Raw genomic sequence first — 16,790 nt, forward strand, 5'->3', positions numbered from 1 at the left:
GGTCAGCAAATGATAAATTTATCTGCTAAAGCATATATTGCTAACAGCTAGAAGACTTCTGTAGTTTCCTTAGAGAACTGTAACATCTAAGTTTGTCCATGTCATCCATTTAAAGAACTATTAATATAGAGAACAAAGTATTGCATAAAATACTAGGAAAATTAAAGCACAAAATTAGCAAGGACGTCTGAAAGGTCCCAGGGAAATACAGTTCCTGGGAAGCAAAGAGAGGTGAAGGCACAGCCACATAATTGTGTCAGATCATGTTCCACAACACAGGAGCATAGGCTATGCCAAGTAAAGCCCAGGAGTGGACTAAAGCTTCCCTGAGCACTCTCCTTGAGTTATCTGTGCCAGGGGAATTATTAGTAGCAGCTGGTGATTCAGTGTTCTCCATTCTGTAATACCATCTTTCAAAATTGAAAATAGCATTAGTTTTCATTTAAACACTTTGACATCCCTCTGTGTCAATTTAGGGCATTGAATTGAATTAATTCCTTATTTTACAGATGTTTAAGTTCTCCGTGTTTTAGTTTTAACAAGATGACTGAGGCAGAAGCAGGTGAATTAAACTGCTCCAAATCAAGCAAAAGTATTCATAGAATCATAGAATATCCTGAGTTGGAAGGGACCCACAAGGATCATCGAGACCAATTCCTGGCCCAGCACAGGACACTCCAAGAATTGTATCATGTGCCTGAGAGTATAATCCAAACAATTCTTGAACTTGGTCAGGCTTGGTGCTGTGACCACTGTTCTGGGGAGCCTGTTCCCACATCCACCCACCCACCCTCTGGGGGAAGAACCTTTTCCTAATAACAAACCTTCTTTCTTTATTATCCTCCAGAATTATAGAAAAGACCTTGAAAACATAAACCAAGGATAACCTAAAGCTAAGAAAACAAAAAGAAAAAAACCACACTATTTACTACATGACAAGTTTTCATTAACTCCTGCAAGCATAATAGAGGCAAGCTCCTCGGGGAATGTTTATGTAGTTTTTAATCCTAAAAGAAGTATTATTCACACTCTTCTGTTGTATCAAAATGTCTTCTTAATGAAAAGTGAGCCATCTTTTGAAGGGAGACAAACTGTGAATGGAATTCAGTCCATCAGTTTCAGGTATCTAACAATTACTTTTTGTCAGCCCAGTTTCCATCTAAGTAGTTTAATGATATCATTTCATGTCTTAATTAGGAACGGATCACACAGCTAATGAACTGGAAACATCTTATTATCTTTGAGGTGCTTCAACTGTCCTCGTTTGAGAGAGAGGGACAAAAGCAAGTGAGTAAAGGAGATACTTAAATCAAGAGCTGCTGCATCAAAATGTTCAGTGGCTGTTTCAGAGCAAGTGAGGGAGTGCCAATACTGTGCTTAAATCTAATCATGGAAGTTCTCTATAGCATGAGTAGAAAGACAAAGGCTTCACTGAAAGAGGCTCTAGCCCCAGTAACTGAGGCATTTCTGACTATATACAGAACTACAGGGCATTCAACTGGTGGTGATTCAGTCTGATTACATCTGGTATCTGCTGTTCCACCCACAGTGAAGGGGACAGGAAATGTGCAGCACGTGCATGGAACAAGGGGCAGGAGTGCTATTGCTTGCATTTTGTAAAATAACCCTGTGATGAAACCATTCAAGCTGGAAATGGGAGTCCGAACTTACATTGCAGGGAACAAGTGTTGGGCTTTTTTTAATGCAGATTTTAAACACAGATGTTTAAAATTAAATACAGCTTAATGTAAAAATGCAGGTGTGTGCATATATATATATATTTACTCTTATATGTGTGTATATAACCCACACACACCCCTATACACAAAAGAGATATTCTGGAGAGCTGAATTTGAAGTGTTTTTCTTCCCTTCCCAGCTGAATGCCATAAACAATAAATTGAATGCCCTGGCCAATTCTGCCTTTGGTTCAAGGACGATTGGTGACTCAGTGCAAAAGATGGTTTAGAAAGCACCTCAGGAACCCAAGATGCAGCATTAAGTGTTTACAAGTTACATATAGCCTGCAGCCCAGGACTCTCATTTACTAAATGAGTTTTTCAAGTACTCATCTTCTGTAAAGCTTTTGGATTTCTCCAGAAGACCTACATAAAGTTTAGTCAGCTGTTCACTAAATCCAATTCACAACAGCTTGTAGGTTGATGATATACAAACATCTGTCTCCCCAGAAAAGGTAATTCTAACCACGTGTGAAGCATTAGGAGAGTTGGGCAAAATTTAAGAAATGGGAGGCAGTTTTGGAAAGTACGTCGAACATCGTGACTTAACTGGGACCTGGGCTGGACTTAGGCAGGATGGGGAACAGTGGGTTTCTGGATGGTAAAGAAATGGCAGTAAACATTAAGACTCAAAGTAGGGAAACACTTTCACACTGTGAGGATAACCAAGCACTGGCATAGGTTGTCCAGGGAGGCCTTTCTCCAGCATTGAAGACATTGAAAAGCCATCTGGACACAATCCTGGGCAACCAGCTCAAGGTGTCCCTGTTTGGACATGAGGGCTGGATCTGATGACCTCCAGAGGTCCCTTCCAAGTGCTGTCATTCTGTGACTCTATAAATGTGCTTTGAGACAATACTGGAATTCTTTTAATTTCATTGCAGTTATTCTCATCTCTACCTATATACTGAGAGAATGCAAAGTACACTCAAAATTAAACTCATTTTAGATAAAGCAAATGCTTCAGTTACATCAGCAGCAAATAAATACAAAATCAGATAATCTTTGTATATGGTCATTTGATAATTTTGCTACTGGGTAGATAATTTAATAATCCTTGATAAAAATAAAAATGTAATACCCTGACAAACTTTTACTTACCTTTAGCAATTCAGTCCACTTATATAAATTATGTATAAAGTATAAACTTACTGCAGCTGGAGTTTTTTTGCTATAAAATGCCTACCTGCTCCATAAACCACTGAGTAAACGATACGCTTTGCTTGCTCTCTATCAGCATGTTTCACTTGTTCACTTGGAATACCTTTCCTAAACAAACAGACAAAAATCACACATTTTCAACTAAAAGTAATTTGTTATCCACGCAGAAAATGTATTTAGAGTCAATAATCATTTAATAACTACAAAATTGTAAGATGTGAACAGAAGCACTTAAAGGCTTTTGTTGTCAGCCAGGAATGCACAACTTCTTTACAAATTTTAGTGGTGACAGTCCATAGTAAATGAAAATATTTAATTTAATCTTAATCTTCTCCTTTCCTTTTCAATCAAATTTTTGGCTAGCAAAAATCCTACTACTATATTATTAGTTCTTTAGACTGAGGAGAATTTAATATTGACCCATAAGAAAAATTAGATATTTCCAGCAACAGCATTTCTTTAAGATGTGAGAGTCTAGAGACTCAAAGCATAAGTCTGACCTAAAGCTGGTTTTAAAAAGGCTATTATTAGGGTTTCACTAACAGGAATATCCAACCTCTTATCAAGAAATGACTGATAGAAGCATGCACTGAATCTCTCCATATGCCTTACAGAGCTCCACAATAGCAGGGCTTCACAGAACAGCAGCACTGACTGTTTCTGAACCAGAGAGTGTAGTTACATCACTCCCAGCAAAGTATCATCCTGCCCCGTTCCCATTCACTGATGCAAACAGTCCTATAAAGGGCTAATGGATTTAGCAATGTGAAAAATAAAAAGCTGTGACTCTGCAATCAAGTGTGTGCCACCTTATCCAAATGCAGCTTCAGAAAGGATGCTGACATTATTGACAACTGAAAGCACTGAAGAATATTGATCACTTGGTTTAAAGGGAAGTGTACTGAGGGAAATCTCGATCATCTACTCACACTCTGAAAACAAATACCTACAGAAACTGTATTTGGAACATGGGAGATGAATTGTTATCAGAGATATCTGATGACACTTGTACCCTTTGGGAATAAGTTTCCTCATGAGTCTGTTCATTACAATTTGGCTGCATTTTTAAAAGCAAAGTTTGCTGTGGTTTGTTATGAAAGGTTTTTGCCATGACAGATGCTTTGTTGTGAAAGTTTTGGCTAAAGTGTTTTGAGAAAATGTAGGTGTATTCTTGTGTATCTTCTTGAAGGAGAGTCTTTCACCATTATTATGATACTCAAACACCTAGAAAATCAGCAAAGCCACCAATTTTTGCTTACTTGGCCCATATACTGATTTTAGTCTGTGCTTAGTGCTGGTATAATCAGGCATTCCGAATGTTAAACAGGCAGGCTTTGAGTGCAATCAGATTTAAGAAAGTCCTTAGGGTAGTACAGATTTTTTTGAAGAAGAAAAATAAAATTGAACAGTTTCAAACCTGAATCAGGCAAATAGTCTTCAGTTTTGTAGAAGTTCACATTGCTCCTTTGAATGCTACTAATTGCTCAAAGGTAAAATGGACTTTTCACTGCTCAGTTTAGCTGAGAAACACGAGGAATTGGATAATTTAATACAGTGTTTTCCATATGTAATGAAGATTATTCCCACTCAAGTCAATCATTCTGCTAGTTTGAGATTCTTATAATTTATTTTCTTAGTTATGCCAGGTCAAAAGTTCATGGATCTTCTGAACAAAGTAGGTTGAGATTCCCAATTGTACCTGAGTAAGAGGACAAAGTGGCAATTGGAGCTCATAAGTGCAGAATTAGGAAACTAGACATCATTAAGGATTTCCTGAAACAATCTCCAGCAGAAAGACTTCAGGAATTAAAGAACCTGGCAGAAAACTATATAGACACTTGAGAAAGCATTTATCCAGAACCAGGAGAGAAAAAAGAATCTGGTAAGAGAGCTAATCTTACCTAAGGACCTTTCTGAGATGCAGAACCAAGACTGAAGAATGCTGAAACCAGGGAAACCATGCAAAATGTAATACTGCTTTCCTAGTACTGCATAATTTGATTTGCCTGGAAAAGGCAAGAAATAGGAAAACGGTAACAGAATTTACTTGCAGATTTACTGAAGTCAGAGGCTAGAGACAACTGAGAGGCACTGAATATGTCAGCTGCTCACTTCTCTGAAAAAGAAGGGCTACAACAGGAAGAACACAGTGGGTAAGAAGTCATGTAGAGAAACAAGTTTATGTAGAGAAACAAAATTCTCAGATCACAGTACTGAGGGAGACACAAGGTGAGACTTGTTGGGAGGGACTGGTGGTACTAGAGAAATTTTAACAGTGAAAGATGACACTAGAACTCAACTATGTGCACAATGAGAACTGCTGCCAGGATTCTGAGGATGATTATGCATTATCCAAACTTCAGCTTGAAAGGGCTGACTGGGAAAAACAGAAATAGTCTTATTGCTATAATCATGATTGGCAGTGTCAGCAATAACAATAAAACCTTGCCTAACATAATTATCAGTGCAGATGTACATGCATCATGTACTCATGGCAACCCAACAGTCACTTTGCATTTCCTGGTCTGTGGTTAATCATGAAACACTGGGAAGAAATGAAAATTTCAGAGCTTTGTGTCAAATATTTCTTTTAATATAATGTTAAAACCAAAATGGTCAGTCAACACCTCCTAGTGTGTCAGTGGGAAATGTGAGCACTGGGCAGAGAGGTACCACATCTATCAAACTGAGTATTTGCAAATTCATGTACCACATGCAAGAACACATAATAATAAAGTAGGAAATTGCTATATAAATCAAAACTGCTTGAGCAAACAGAAGTCATTAATCAAAACTATTCATTCTTTTTCCTAATAAATGCTTTTTTTCTGCTTGTATTGACAATGATTGGTTTCTACTCAAATGTTTGATTCCTTCTGTAATACAGAGCAGCATTCCTGCAGTTTGAGTTAAAGGATATTTATTCCTTTGAAAAACAAAATTAAAGGGCAGGTGTATAATTTCTCAGAATTGCAGCAGCCATGTTAGAAATCCCCAGTGGGCTTTCTGCTTCATCCTGTTTCCTCAACAAACTAATTTATGTTTGTTACAAATAATTTGTTTTAAATGGGTACTGTGAGAACCTATTTAGAGATAAAACTTTTCTTTTGTCTTTAGATTCATGGAACACCATAATGTTGAAAAGAAGATATTGCTACCTGCTTATTTGTATAAGAAATTTTTAAGCAAGCCATCCAATGCATGAAAATACTCAGTGCTGAATTAAGGTAGGATGTAAAATAGATCTTTAATGGAGATGTACTTTTTTTTAATAAATTTGAATCTGGAAAAGGAAGGTGAATGGGCATAAAGCAGTCTCAGATGCTGGGCAGTGGCACTGAGGCAGTGACTCCAGCTCACACAGCACTGTGTGGGCACCTGGAGAAAGAGGAAGAATGTTATTGCAATGTTATAGAAACTGCTGCAGGAAAAAAGCTCAAGCGTAAAAAGAATTTGCTTCAGATTTTGTTGTGGAAATAGCACAATTTCTGAAGCCCTGCAAGAAATAAATATACAGTTACCAGTCCTAGCATGAAGTGTATTTTTCCATTATATGACATCGTTCTCATTACTCGTTCCCACATATGCTGGGAAAAGTTCAAGACCATAATCAATAGTTTCACCATCTTCAAATCTCCAAATGTGCAGTACTTCACCTCCTACATTTCTGTCCTTGCCTGCCTACTTGTCTCAGGTTATTTCCACATCTCTGACTTGTTTGTCCTTTACCTTGCTTTGTTTAGCACTGCTCTGCAAGTACTTTGCTTCAGAGTACTTTATTTGATAGACATCTACTAGGTAGAAAAAAGAGCAGATTTCAGTGCTAGAAGACACGTTCAGGGGAGCAGATCTCATTATCCTGGGAAAGAATTAGCAGAGCTAAACAATCTGGAAAGGTCTGTGAGGACAGAAAAACAACTTAAAGCCACAAATTGCAGAAAATCTAATAAACATTGTGAGAGTAGAAATGTACCAAGTCTTTTAAAAGGTGGTTCTACTAAGCACTGGGCTGTATGCCTAAAAGGGAATAGCTGTCTTATTTGGAGAGTGAAAAAGATGGAGAAAAATTTTCCAGCAAACAGTATAGAAGGATATAATCAAATTATTACTAAGAAACTAAGTGCAGATATGAAACAAAAAGAGGCATAATTTATTACTTTTTCAAAGCAAATATCTTGAATATTTTCATAATTTCTCCAAAAGTCACTGTATGTTTTCATATATTAATGGGGTCTAATGGACATCTCAAAGAGTTTGTACTGCATTAAGTCTTTAAAACACATGAATAACAAGTTTCTTTATGCCCAAGAAAAAAAATTAGCAATCATATTTGTAATTTTAAAAAAGCTTAAGTATAAAGTGGAATAACACATTTAATACAGAGTAGAGATCTCAATGGATTTATTTTTACCTGTACTGAATATTTTAAAAATATTAAAACAAATTTTAGGTTATGGAAACGAGCTCACACATCATAAAGTATATGAACACATTAAAAAAAAATAAAAATAAAAAAAATCAAAGAAGCCACAGGGCAGAAAGTTTGAGCAATGCCAAAATAAAACTTTGAGAACAGGTAGAAATAGGAGGAAATAAGTCTTAAAAGAATGCGATAAGACATTCCAGAATTTCTGAGAAACGCTGTATGGTGACGGAAGTCGACTGTTTATGCACAGGAAAAGGCAGAACAAACTTCTCAAACACAATATCTGGCAGACATGCATTGCCTTGATCTGCATTACATTCCAGCCAAGCTAAGCTCAGTCATAATAGCCACAAACTCTTGGCTGCTCTCTTGCATCTGCCAATTAATCCAAGTCCTAGCTGTGAGTTGTTGATGTGGGAAACGAGATGGAGTGCCATTAAATTCATTTTATATGTGGTCATTAGTGTCCAATAAATGAGTGAATGTATGGGTGAATACACATTCGTTCATCTGACTGCTTTTACAGCTTTTTTTATTTTCATCCGTGAACTATATAAATCTCTCATTTTCAATCACCTGTTGCTGTTTAATAGCAGATGAGGGGTTTATATTTTCTAAGTTTGTGCCTGGAACTTTGTGTTGGCATATGAAACAGGGACAGAAAATTTATGTTATTAGTGACAACTGCCAGCTTCAGAAGAGCTCTGTTTTACAGCAGCATCACCATTGAGTGGATCATGTAGGAGGTCAATTCTGAAAGCTCACTTGTTTCACAGGCCTTATTATACCTAGGGCAAGCAGAATATCTACCACAATGTATGTGAGTATCCTAAAATTATGGAAAAGACTGGCCACACATAACCTAGTCCATTCACTGCTAATGCAACAGGTAAGAATAAACAATTTTTTTTAAAGCTGCTATTCCATGTCTCATGGAAAATGCTGACAAGGCTCAGGCATAGGCTGTCTCAGACAGTTGTAAGGTAATATGCAGAAGTGTGCTTGGAATTACTTTTGCATGGCTAATCTCTGTTACAAAATACAGAGAAGGAAGAGGTTGGGAAACAGTTTCCCTGAAGACACTGTCATATCAGAATAGATCGCTACTTTTGCCTCATGTGGATCAAAGCCAGACTTAAGATACATCTAATGAGCCCATCTGAATGTTTTTATCATAGAGAGATGTAACCTGTAGGGTTTGACACAGAATGTCCAGTGAAAACTACACACACAACCCTATGTATGTGCCTTGTATAACTATGAGGCATTTACACAACTATGTTCAAAACAAAAAGTAGGGAGATTGTCTTCCTTATATGAGCATAGAGACAGCAGGATGAAAAATGAAATTTGTCCAGTCTGCCCAGAAGAATGGAAATACAGTTAAGATACTTTTCAGAAATTAGGAAAGAAACTTCTCTGTTGCCCAGAGAAGCTGTGGACTCCTCATTCCTGTAGGTGTTCAAGGCCAGGCTGGAGGGAGCTCTGAAAAACCTGGTCTAGTGAAGGTGTCCCTGCCCATAGGGAGGGGTTGGAACTAGATAGTCTTTAAGGTCCCTTCCAACCCAAACTATTCCATAATTCTATGATTCAATGATATCCACAAAGACAAAAATGCAGACTAACCTCTTGTCAGAAGCAAAACAGCAGGTCAACAGCTAACAGGAAGAGAAACCTTTCTGATGGAACCCACGTATATATTAGTCTTTTATTTCATTGTTCTATCTATGTCACTTCTAAACACTTATCATGTCCGATTCAGATGTTATGTCAAATGCTTGCATTTGCATTTTTGTCATGACCTGGTTTGCATAAGTGAGATACAAGGTCACAGAATAACACAAAGAAACTCCTCACCCAAGTATATGCAGCAATAAATGACTCAACACATTATGGCAATAGGATACATTATCTAAAGGGCAATACAAAGGGTCCCAATCCAATATATATTTGTTCCCACCCTGGCACTGAGAGAGGCAGAGCTGCCTTCCAGTGTCCACTGCTCATGTTGAAGAACCTCTGGCATGGATCTCTCATGTAAATATAGGGATCATGTACTTATAAACAGAGGGTAACTCCCATTCAGGAGTTTAACTTTATGTTTTATTTAGTTTAGAGGTTTTTATAAAAGCTTTTAGTTGTGTTCAACTTATCTGAATGAAAGACTACAGCACTCTCTGCTTGATGTCATCCTTCACAGACTACAGCCAGCTCTGATACATTTTTTAATCATTGACACTTTTCCTTTTTTGTATGCCACCCTTCCAAACTGTGGTTTTATTTATTTTATATGTGTTCAGCACCAGAAAAAGCTTTACAACCCCTATAAAACACTTTTGCAAGAATCCAGAAGCTCTTTAAGAGTTTAAAACTTCTTCCAGCAGGTAATCATAAAATAATTTATTTTGGTCTGATAGCCTCCACAGCTCATTGCATGAAGATTTATTTCATTAGTCCTCAACCTCCTCTTAAAGAGCATGATATCTAGTTTTCATGTATTTTACAGAAGATAAAGACATGTCTTTGCAGTTTGCTCTGAGGGCCAGAAGTCTTCTGTTGTTACATTTTAAAGTAGCAGGGAACCAGATAAAGAAGTTGCAACAAGGTCATGTCATAAATTATATCTATCATCAGTAACAATTTGTGGAAAGATTAATTTGGGAGTAAAGTGATCCATTATCTTTATTAAGATATTTACCTTGCATGTTGCTGCCATAGATATCGGGTATTAAAGAGACAAATTAGATAGCACTCAATTTTCAGTGCTCTTGACAAAAAAGGTCACTTACAGATTTTTCTTGAAACGTGCACAATTCTGGACATCTGTCAGCTGGAACAGAAAGTCCCTGACATTGATAAGGGTGCTTGAAAAAGCACATCCTACCCTGCAACCTTCACCTTTTCTCTCCCTCACTCCTGCAGGAACAAACAACAAAAAGGGCTTTCTTCTCACATCCATACTCTCTCTTACATAGTGAATTCCATGGACAAGTGATATTTATTTCTGAGTCATGTGATTGCTGAAGGAATTTATCAACTAGAGGGCAGTCTTACTTTAGGATATTTGGGTCTACAAGTACAGAAGAGAAAAAGTCAGGTAACTAAATCCCATCTTCAGGTGTGAGCATCAACAGTGATCCCATCACTGGAAGATCAAGTAAATGTAAATGGATTAAGGGGCCCATGCAAATTGGGATGGCATAAAATTTGTCAGAGACCATTTGCGTAACACAAGAATGTCAGGGATTGAATGCAAATCAATGGCCTTAGAGTTCTTTCTTCACTTATCACATACACTTTTCACACTTTTCTTGAAGAGGCTTCCAATAGTTAAGAAGGAACAGAAGCCATTTTGGGAGATGATACAGGCAGGTACAGCAGGGTATCAAACAATTACACATCTTGGACCTGTTAGAAGTCTCATAAAGAAACAGACAGGCCTTCAGAGCAGTCTTTAGACAAATATCAGAAAAGTGAAACAGAAAGAACAGAGTTCTCAATACATAATCCAAAGATGAAGTAATGTCATCTCAGACATTACATGGAACAAAACAAGGAGCTATAATATTGTTTGCTCAGGAAAAAGAAGTAGGGGAAAAAGAGAGGAGGTGTCATACTACATCAAACTGCACCCACACAGTTCAGAAAAAAAACAAGAAGCAAACACTGAAATATCTTGGAACGGCAATCAAAAAAGGAAGAAATCAGTCATGCTATATATAAGGGTCTTGAACAAATGGGTTCTATAGAGGGAGATGAGATACTTCATATCCCATCTCTTTCAATCTTTACTCTTGCAGCTTAAGTTTGCATTATGTCTATGATCAACACTGAATTAAAGGCAAACATAAACGTGAAGAATGAATTGCCTTGACATTTTCCATTTCTTCAAGATTTATCTTGACACTAAAGTTGAAGTTGAGTTAAATGAAATAAAAGGAAACGTTTTACTGAGCCCTGGAGTGTGCATTTTATCAAAGTCACTCTAGAAGGAGAAGACTATTTGGAGACAGAGTTTCATGCACAAGAAAGCTTCTCCATGAAATTAGCAAAGCCAAAGGTTATCATGGAAAAACTGAGGACTGTCCAGCCTCCTCAGAGCTTGCTTTCTCACTAGCTTCCATGTTAATTGTGGTGGTGGCAATTCTAAAACTTTATTTTTCATTTATTCTAGAAGGCTAAGAAAGCATTTAATGGTAATGATAATACACCACCAATGTGACATAAAATTAAGCTGTCTGGTTAAACTTCTAGTTAATTACCTAGTTTATTTAAAGCTACTGTTTAGCTCTTCTAAAGACAAAAGCCATTATGCTTCCTGAAGACTTTATTCCCTCTGCCTTATTATCTGCCAGTCTAAACTAATGTCACAGCTGCCCTTCTCCAAGAAACTGTAAACTACAAGGTGAAATTTCCATAAGCTGCCATACAGACAGTCTGTCAGAGTGCAAAGTAAGACAAGTGTTAAATTTCATTAATATCAACCATAGCAAGTGAGCTTCCAAAACAGATAGAAATTGCTTTGCTGCAAAACTGTTAAAATATTCCACACCAACACCCATGAGTGTTGAACTTGGAGCTTAAAATGTTTTCAAACTCTGATTCTGAGGAGGCAAACTGAACATCCTACCTTTTTACCAAATTTCAGCATTTTCATAGTTATTTTCACAGTTATTTTCATAGAATCACAGAATGGTTTGGTTTGGAAGGGACCCTAAAGTCCACCTTGTTCCAACCCCTCATCATGGACAGGGACATCTTCCACTTAACCACGTTGCTCAGAGCCCCATCCAACCTGGCCTTGAACACTTCCAGGGATGGGGCATCCACAACTTCTCTGGGCAACCTGTGCCAGGGCCTCACCACCCCTTGAGTAAAGAACCTCTTCCTAACATTTAATCTTAATCTCCCCTCTTGTAGTTTAAAACCATTCCCTCTTGTTCCATCACTATCTGTCCGTGCAAAAAGTTGCTCTCCCTCTTTTTTATAAGCTCCCATCACATACTGGAAGGACACAATGAGGACTCCTCAAATCCTCTTTTCCAGGCTGAACATCACTAGCAAATAAGCTCTTTCACATAGTCTAAAGAATAATAAATATTACTGCTTTCTGTAACCTATTTCATTTGCAAATAAGAATTATTACAGAGTAGAATTTTTGTATAAAGTAGGGGATTAAGAATTAGAAACAGAGAAAAGATATAATAATTGATCACAGAACAACTAGGAAACAGTATGGTTTGACTGCAGAAAAACAAACACAATTTCAGGAATTGTTTGGTCCAGAGCCACAACCATGACTGGGGCAAATTAACCACCCCAGATTTTGTCTGCCAGCAACCAGAGACATCCCTGGCATTCATTTTATTAAAATACAGGTAGTCTGTCTAGTCAATACTTTGCTTTTTATTCATAATTCTGCTAGTTCAGTTTCACGGCTGTTCCACAATTTAGTTGCATTTCTGAATACAAGTATTCCTGAGACTCTGCTCTGGTGCAGAGATCTCAGAGCCATGCAGCAAAGCTGACCTTGGGAACTAAAGCAGTTTAGTGAAAACAGTCACTGAGGCTCATTTTCCTTGCCAAGAAGAAATAGAGATCAACATACATGGAATTCCATGTAGTCATAACTAGCTGCTCCTAACACTAGTTTATTAAGGTATTTTGATGACAAATACCCTAACAAAGCCTGTCTTGTCTCCTGAAAGAATGAGGGTTGAGAACACTGTTGACAGCCTTCCTAAAGTATTTCTACAAAGCCCACACTGGGGGGCAAAGAGAGTTAATAAAGCTAATGGGCAACATTGGCAAGAATAATTTGGGTGTATAAACTGTAGGAATCAGGTAGAAAGTAAGAGGTGTTTTTCTAGACGGAAGAGAAATAGGTTATTCAACATCTCTAAATAGAATTATGTAGGTTAAAACTTCTTCTGAGACCTTATCAATCTATGAAAGGAAGTTTATGACACTGTCACCTGCAACAATATTATGACCAAAAAGGTTTTTCTGGTCTTCTACTGCTGTGTAAGACCAGGCACACTCTTACCAATCACAAAGCACTAACCAGCAGTGTCAGAGATCCTGCCTTACTTTTTCCTAAAGCTTCTTTTCTGAATGCTTTTCCCTTTCTTAATAACTGCTGTCACCTTGCCAGCACCTTTTCCTACCCCAAGAGAAGACATTAATTCTCACAGGAATTCAAGTTTATACTGGAGTACATCACAGCTTTAAAAAAATTCTCAAAAACAATCCTAAGAAATCTGCAGTGATACACCTGCAGGAGCTGCAAGTGGTACAGCCTCACTCAAACTATTCTACCAAACAAGTTGTTATTAAACACCAGATTCATAATGAGTAGTATCTGCACAATTAGCTGTGTGCAGAGCACCTGCCCCTGAATGTCACTTGATTTGAAGGAGCACGCCTTCCCATTCAGACTGAAATTGGGTCTCTCTCTGAACTTCATGTAGGAAAGAAATTATTGACTCTGCACTTTTTATCAGTAACACTCTGAATAAAAGAAGATGCAAGACACAAATGAGAGACATTTTAGATATTGATCAGTATTAAAATGATACACATACTGCAAAACTGCTTTTTCAGAATCTATTTCACAAAATAAAATAAGTAGAAGCCTTGAAACTAACTAAAAATTGTAACAGGATTACAAAACCAGCAAATCCAATGACAATGAAAGAAAAGTTAAATTAATCCTTAGTGAACCTCCTAGCAGGCAGCTCTGAGTTCGGGACCTCCAGATTTACAGTGAATCAATACTGGCTGAGTTACACAGCCAAACCTCAGAGCTGAAAGATCACAACATGGTCATACATTTCTAAACAGAGACCTCAGCAGAGACACTCAGTTACACTTATTTAAGGGGGCTGCCACAGGAAAACTTTACGCTCTTCAAAGGCAGGATTCTAGAAGAAACTATAAATACTGCACAGTGAAGAGCAGCCATGTCTCTCTAATTTGTATTAATACTGCAAAACAGTTTCACCATCCTATATGTGCTCAATGGCATGGAATGTCTCTTCTTCACTGCAACTCCAAAAAAACCAAAGATATTGCCATTTTGCAACAGATGAAGTGAAATTAATTAATTTGAACTCATTTTAGACTTGACATTAAGCTTATAAAAAGTGGAGAAACAAATCCAAGAGACAATATGTCGAATAGAAACACCTGAATAGAAGTGCATGAAATAGCCTGGACTACCTAAAAAAAATGTTTAGACAAAGATGGAGCTCTCCTAAACTTGTACAGTTCATTATTTAGACAAAGAACAAAACTAAGAGATTTCTACCTAGGAGAGAAGGAGTTGTGTAACCCTGTGGCTGCATCTTGTAACTGTATGTCTGCTAAAGGGGATGGGAGGAGAGCTAAAGCTCTTTCTGTCTCATCGGTAGAAATCCATCTGGATAAGCATGATTATTTAATTATTCCCTAATCACCTAACAAACACCCAGGTGACATGTCTTGATTAATAATGACTCTTTCAAGAGCTTGTTGATAATATTTTCATAAAATTAATATAGCAGGACAAATATTCATATCTGTTTAAAATGCATTTAGCTACAGATGTGTTTTTTGCCTCTCAAAGGTCTGTTTATCTCGAGCGTGATTAACTGGCCTTTGATCCTGCTATCTAAATAGGCAGCTTAACTGAATTCCAAGCCTGCTATAACATACATTTAGGGGAAGCAACCTAAAAGACTATTTTGCCAAGGATGAATCTTTAATCTATTTGAGTAAAAGAATGTATTTGAAACAAAGTTGTATAAAACGGGTACGGGCAGGTGTATATATATTTAGTCAGCCTACCACCAAACATTTGTGCAAACTTATACTTGACCTTATCTTTTTCAAACAGACAGATTATCTTTTTGTATAATTCAGTCCATGAGGAATTATTTTGATTAATTTCAGGAATATCCAAAATATCCCTGCTTATTTCCTGTGTTCTTCAGAACTCAGCAGGGTACCAACAGATAGAGCTATTGTCAGGAAGTATCCTGAATTGCCAAGTGGCTGGAAAAACAAGAGTCTCAATTTTGACATAGTTCATACTGGACCCACAGCGTGCAACAGTTTGTCTCACCTTGCCATTATTAGATATAATCAGTTCCTTGAGTCCCCTGCTTGGCAGGTGGTAAAGAAATAAAATTTCACACGTCCTGGAGGAAGAAAGTCTGTGAAGAACAAAACAACCCTTTCTGTACTGTCATCTTTTTAGTCAAACCTTCTTGAGCTTATCTTAAAAAAAAAAAAAAAAGACAACCCAAAACCAACAACAACAACAAAAAAAACTGCCCCAAACAAAGAACTCCCCCCCCTATTCTCCTTTCAATATGCTAATTCCTAGTAGCTCTGTGCTTTGTTTCTCTCTAGGCTTTTTCTCAAGTAATTTCCAATATTAGCATGCCAGTCTCTTAAAAAAACAGCTCACAACAGATTTTACCATGATCCCACATAAACACCAGCTGAGGAAAGATGGACTTTCACGTTCAGAACATTTTATAACCAGTCTGCAGTTACCAACATTACTGGAAATGAAGTCTTTGAGTTCCCCTGATTCTGGCAAGGGTAATGTAAGCTAAAGACCCTTCCATGTCTTAAAACATCAGCCAACCAATCCCACACTATAAAAATGGAAAGAAATCGTTTTTCAAAGTGATTAGTGGTAAAGAGTTTATAAATCCCTTGGAATTCCATCATAGTTACACATTTCCCTATTTTAGATATAAACTGCAATTGCTAAAAAGAAATAATGAGACATGTCCTCTTATCTGCAGCCATTTTTTCTTAACTCTGAAAGCCACACAGGCTCAGGTGAATGGTTATTGTGTCCAGGACTTACTAGAAGGTAAATTCAATACCTGGAAGACACATGTGTATTCATGCTGTTCTCCATCATCACACAGAAGAAAGCACTAACAGCATGAATATGAGGAAACAGATGACAGATGAGAGGGGAGAGAGTATTTTGTGGTTTGGATTTTACAAAACTCAGATCTCAATGTGAAATGAGCAACTAGGCCACTATCAAATTCTTCAGCCTTCTTTCAAACGCTGCCATGAGTGTAAGCATTGTACACAACTGTCACAAATCGTCCTTTCATTGGTATAATCAGAGCAAATATCACCCTTAAAGAGTATCCACTAATTACCTTGTTACTTTAATTCACCAACAGCAGTTAATGTGCACAGGTTAAATTACAGTTCAGAGGTTGAAACTAATACTTTAAAGAGAATGCCTGTTTTCATACTAGAATGGCAGCAGTTATCAGATTATTCAGGTAATTACCTTTTAATACACAAATACATCTGCATATTGAACAGTATTAGAGATATTCCTCTACTACATAGTACAACATAAGTATTTTTAGTAGAGATTATTTAAATTTCTCTATTATTCTTTATATTCTTTTCATATTCTCTGCAGAATATAAGGAAACCTTA

At 37.2% G+C, this 16,790-nt stretch overlaps 1 protein-coding gene across 1 annotated transcript in view; it reads right to left on the reverse strand.

Annotated features, from left to right (window-relative positions):
- Positions 1–16,790, reverse strand: part of POLN (DNA polymerase nu) — a 93,590-nt gene that overhangs the window by 29,383 nt on the left and 47,417 nt on the right. Inside the window, exon 19 of the mRNA XM_008920939.3 lies at positions 2,925–3,007. Coding sequence (XP_008919187.2) covers positions 2,925–3,007 — 83 coding nt within the window. The remainder of the gene's footprint in view (positions 1–2,924; positions 3,008–16,790) is intronic.

The sequence above is a fragment of the Manacus vitellinus genome, unplaced genomic scaffold, assembly GCF_001715985.3.
Source record: "Manacus vitellinus isolate BGI_N305 unplaced genomic scaffold, ASM171598v3 scaffold_0_pilon, whole genome shotgun sequence".
Classification (NCBI taxonomy): Eukaryota; Metazoa; Chordata; class Aves; order Passeriformes; family Pipridae; genus Manacus; species Manacus vitellinus.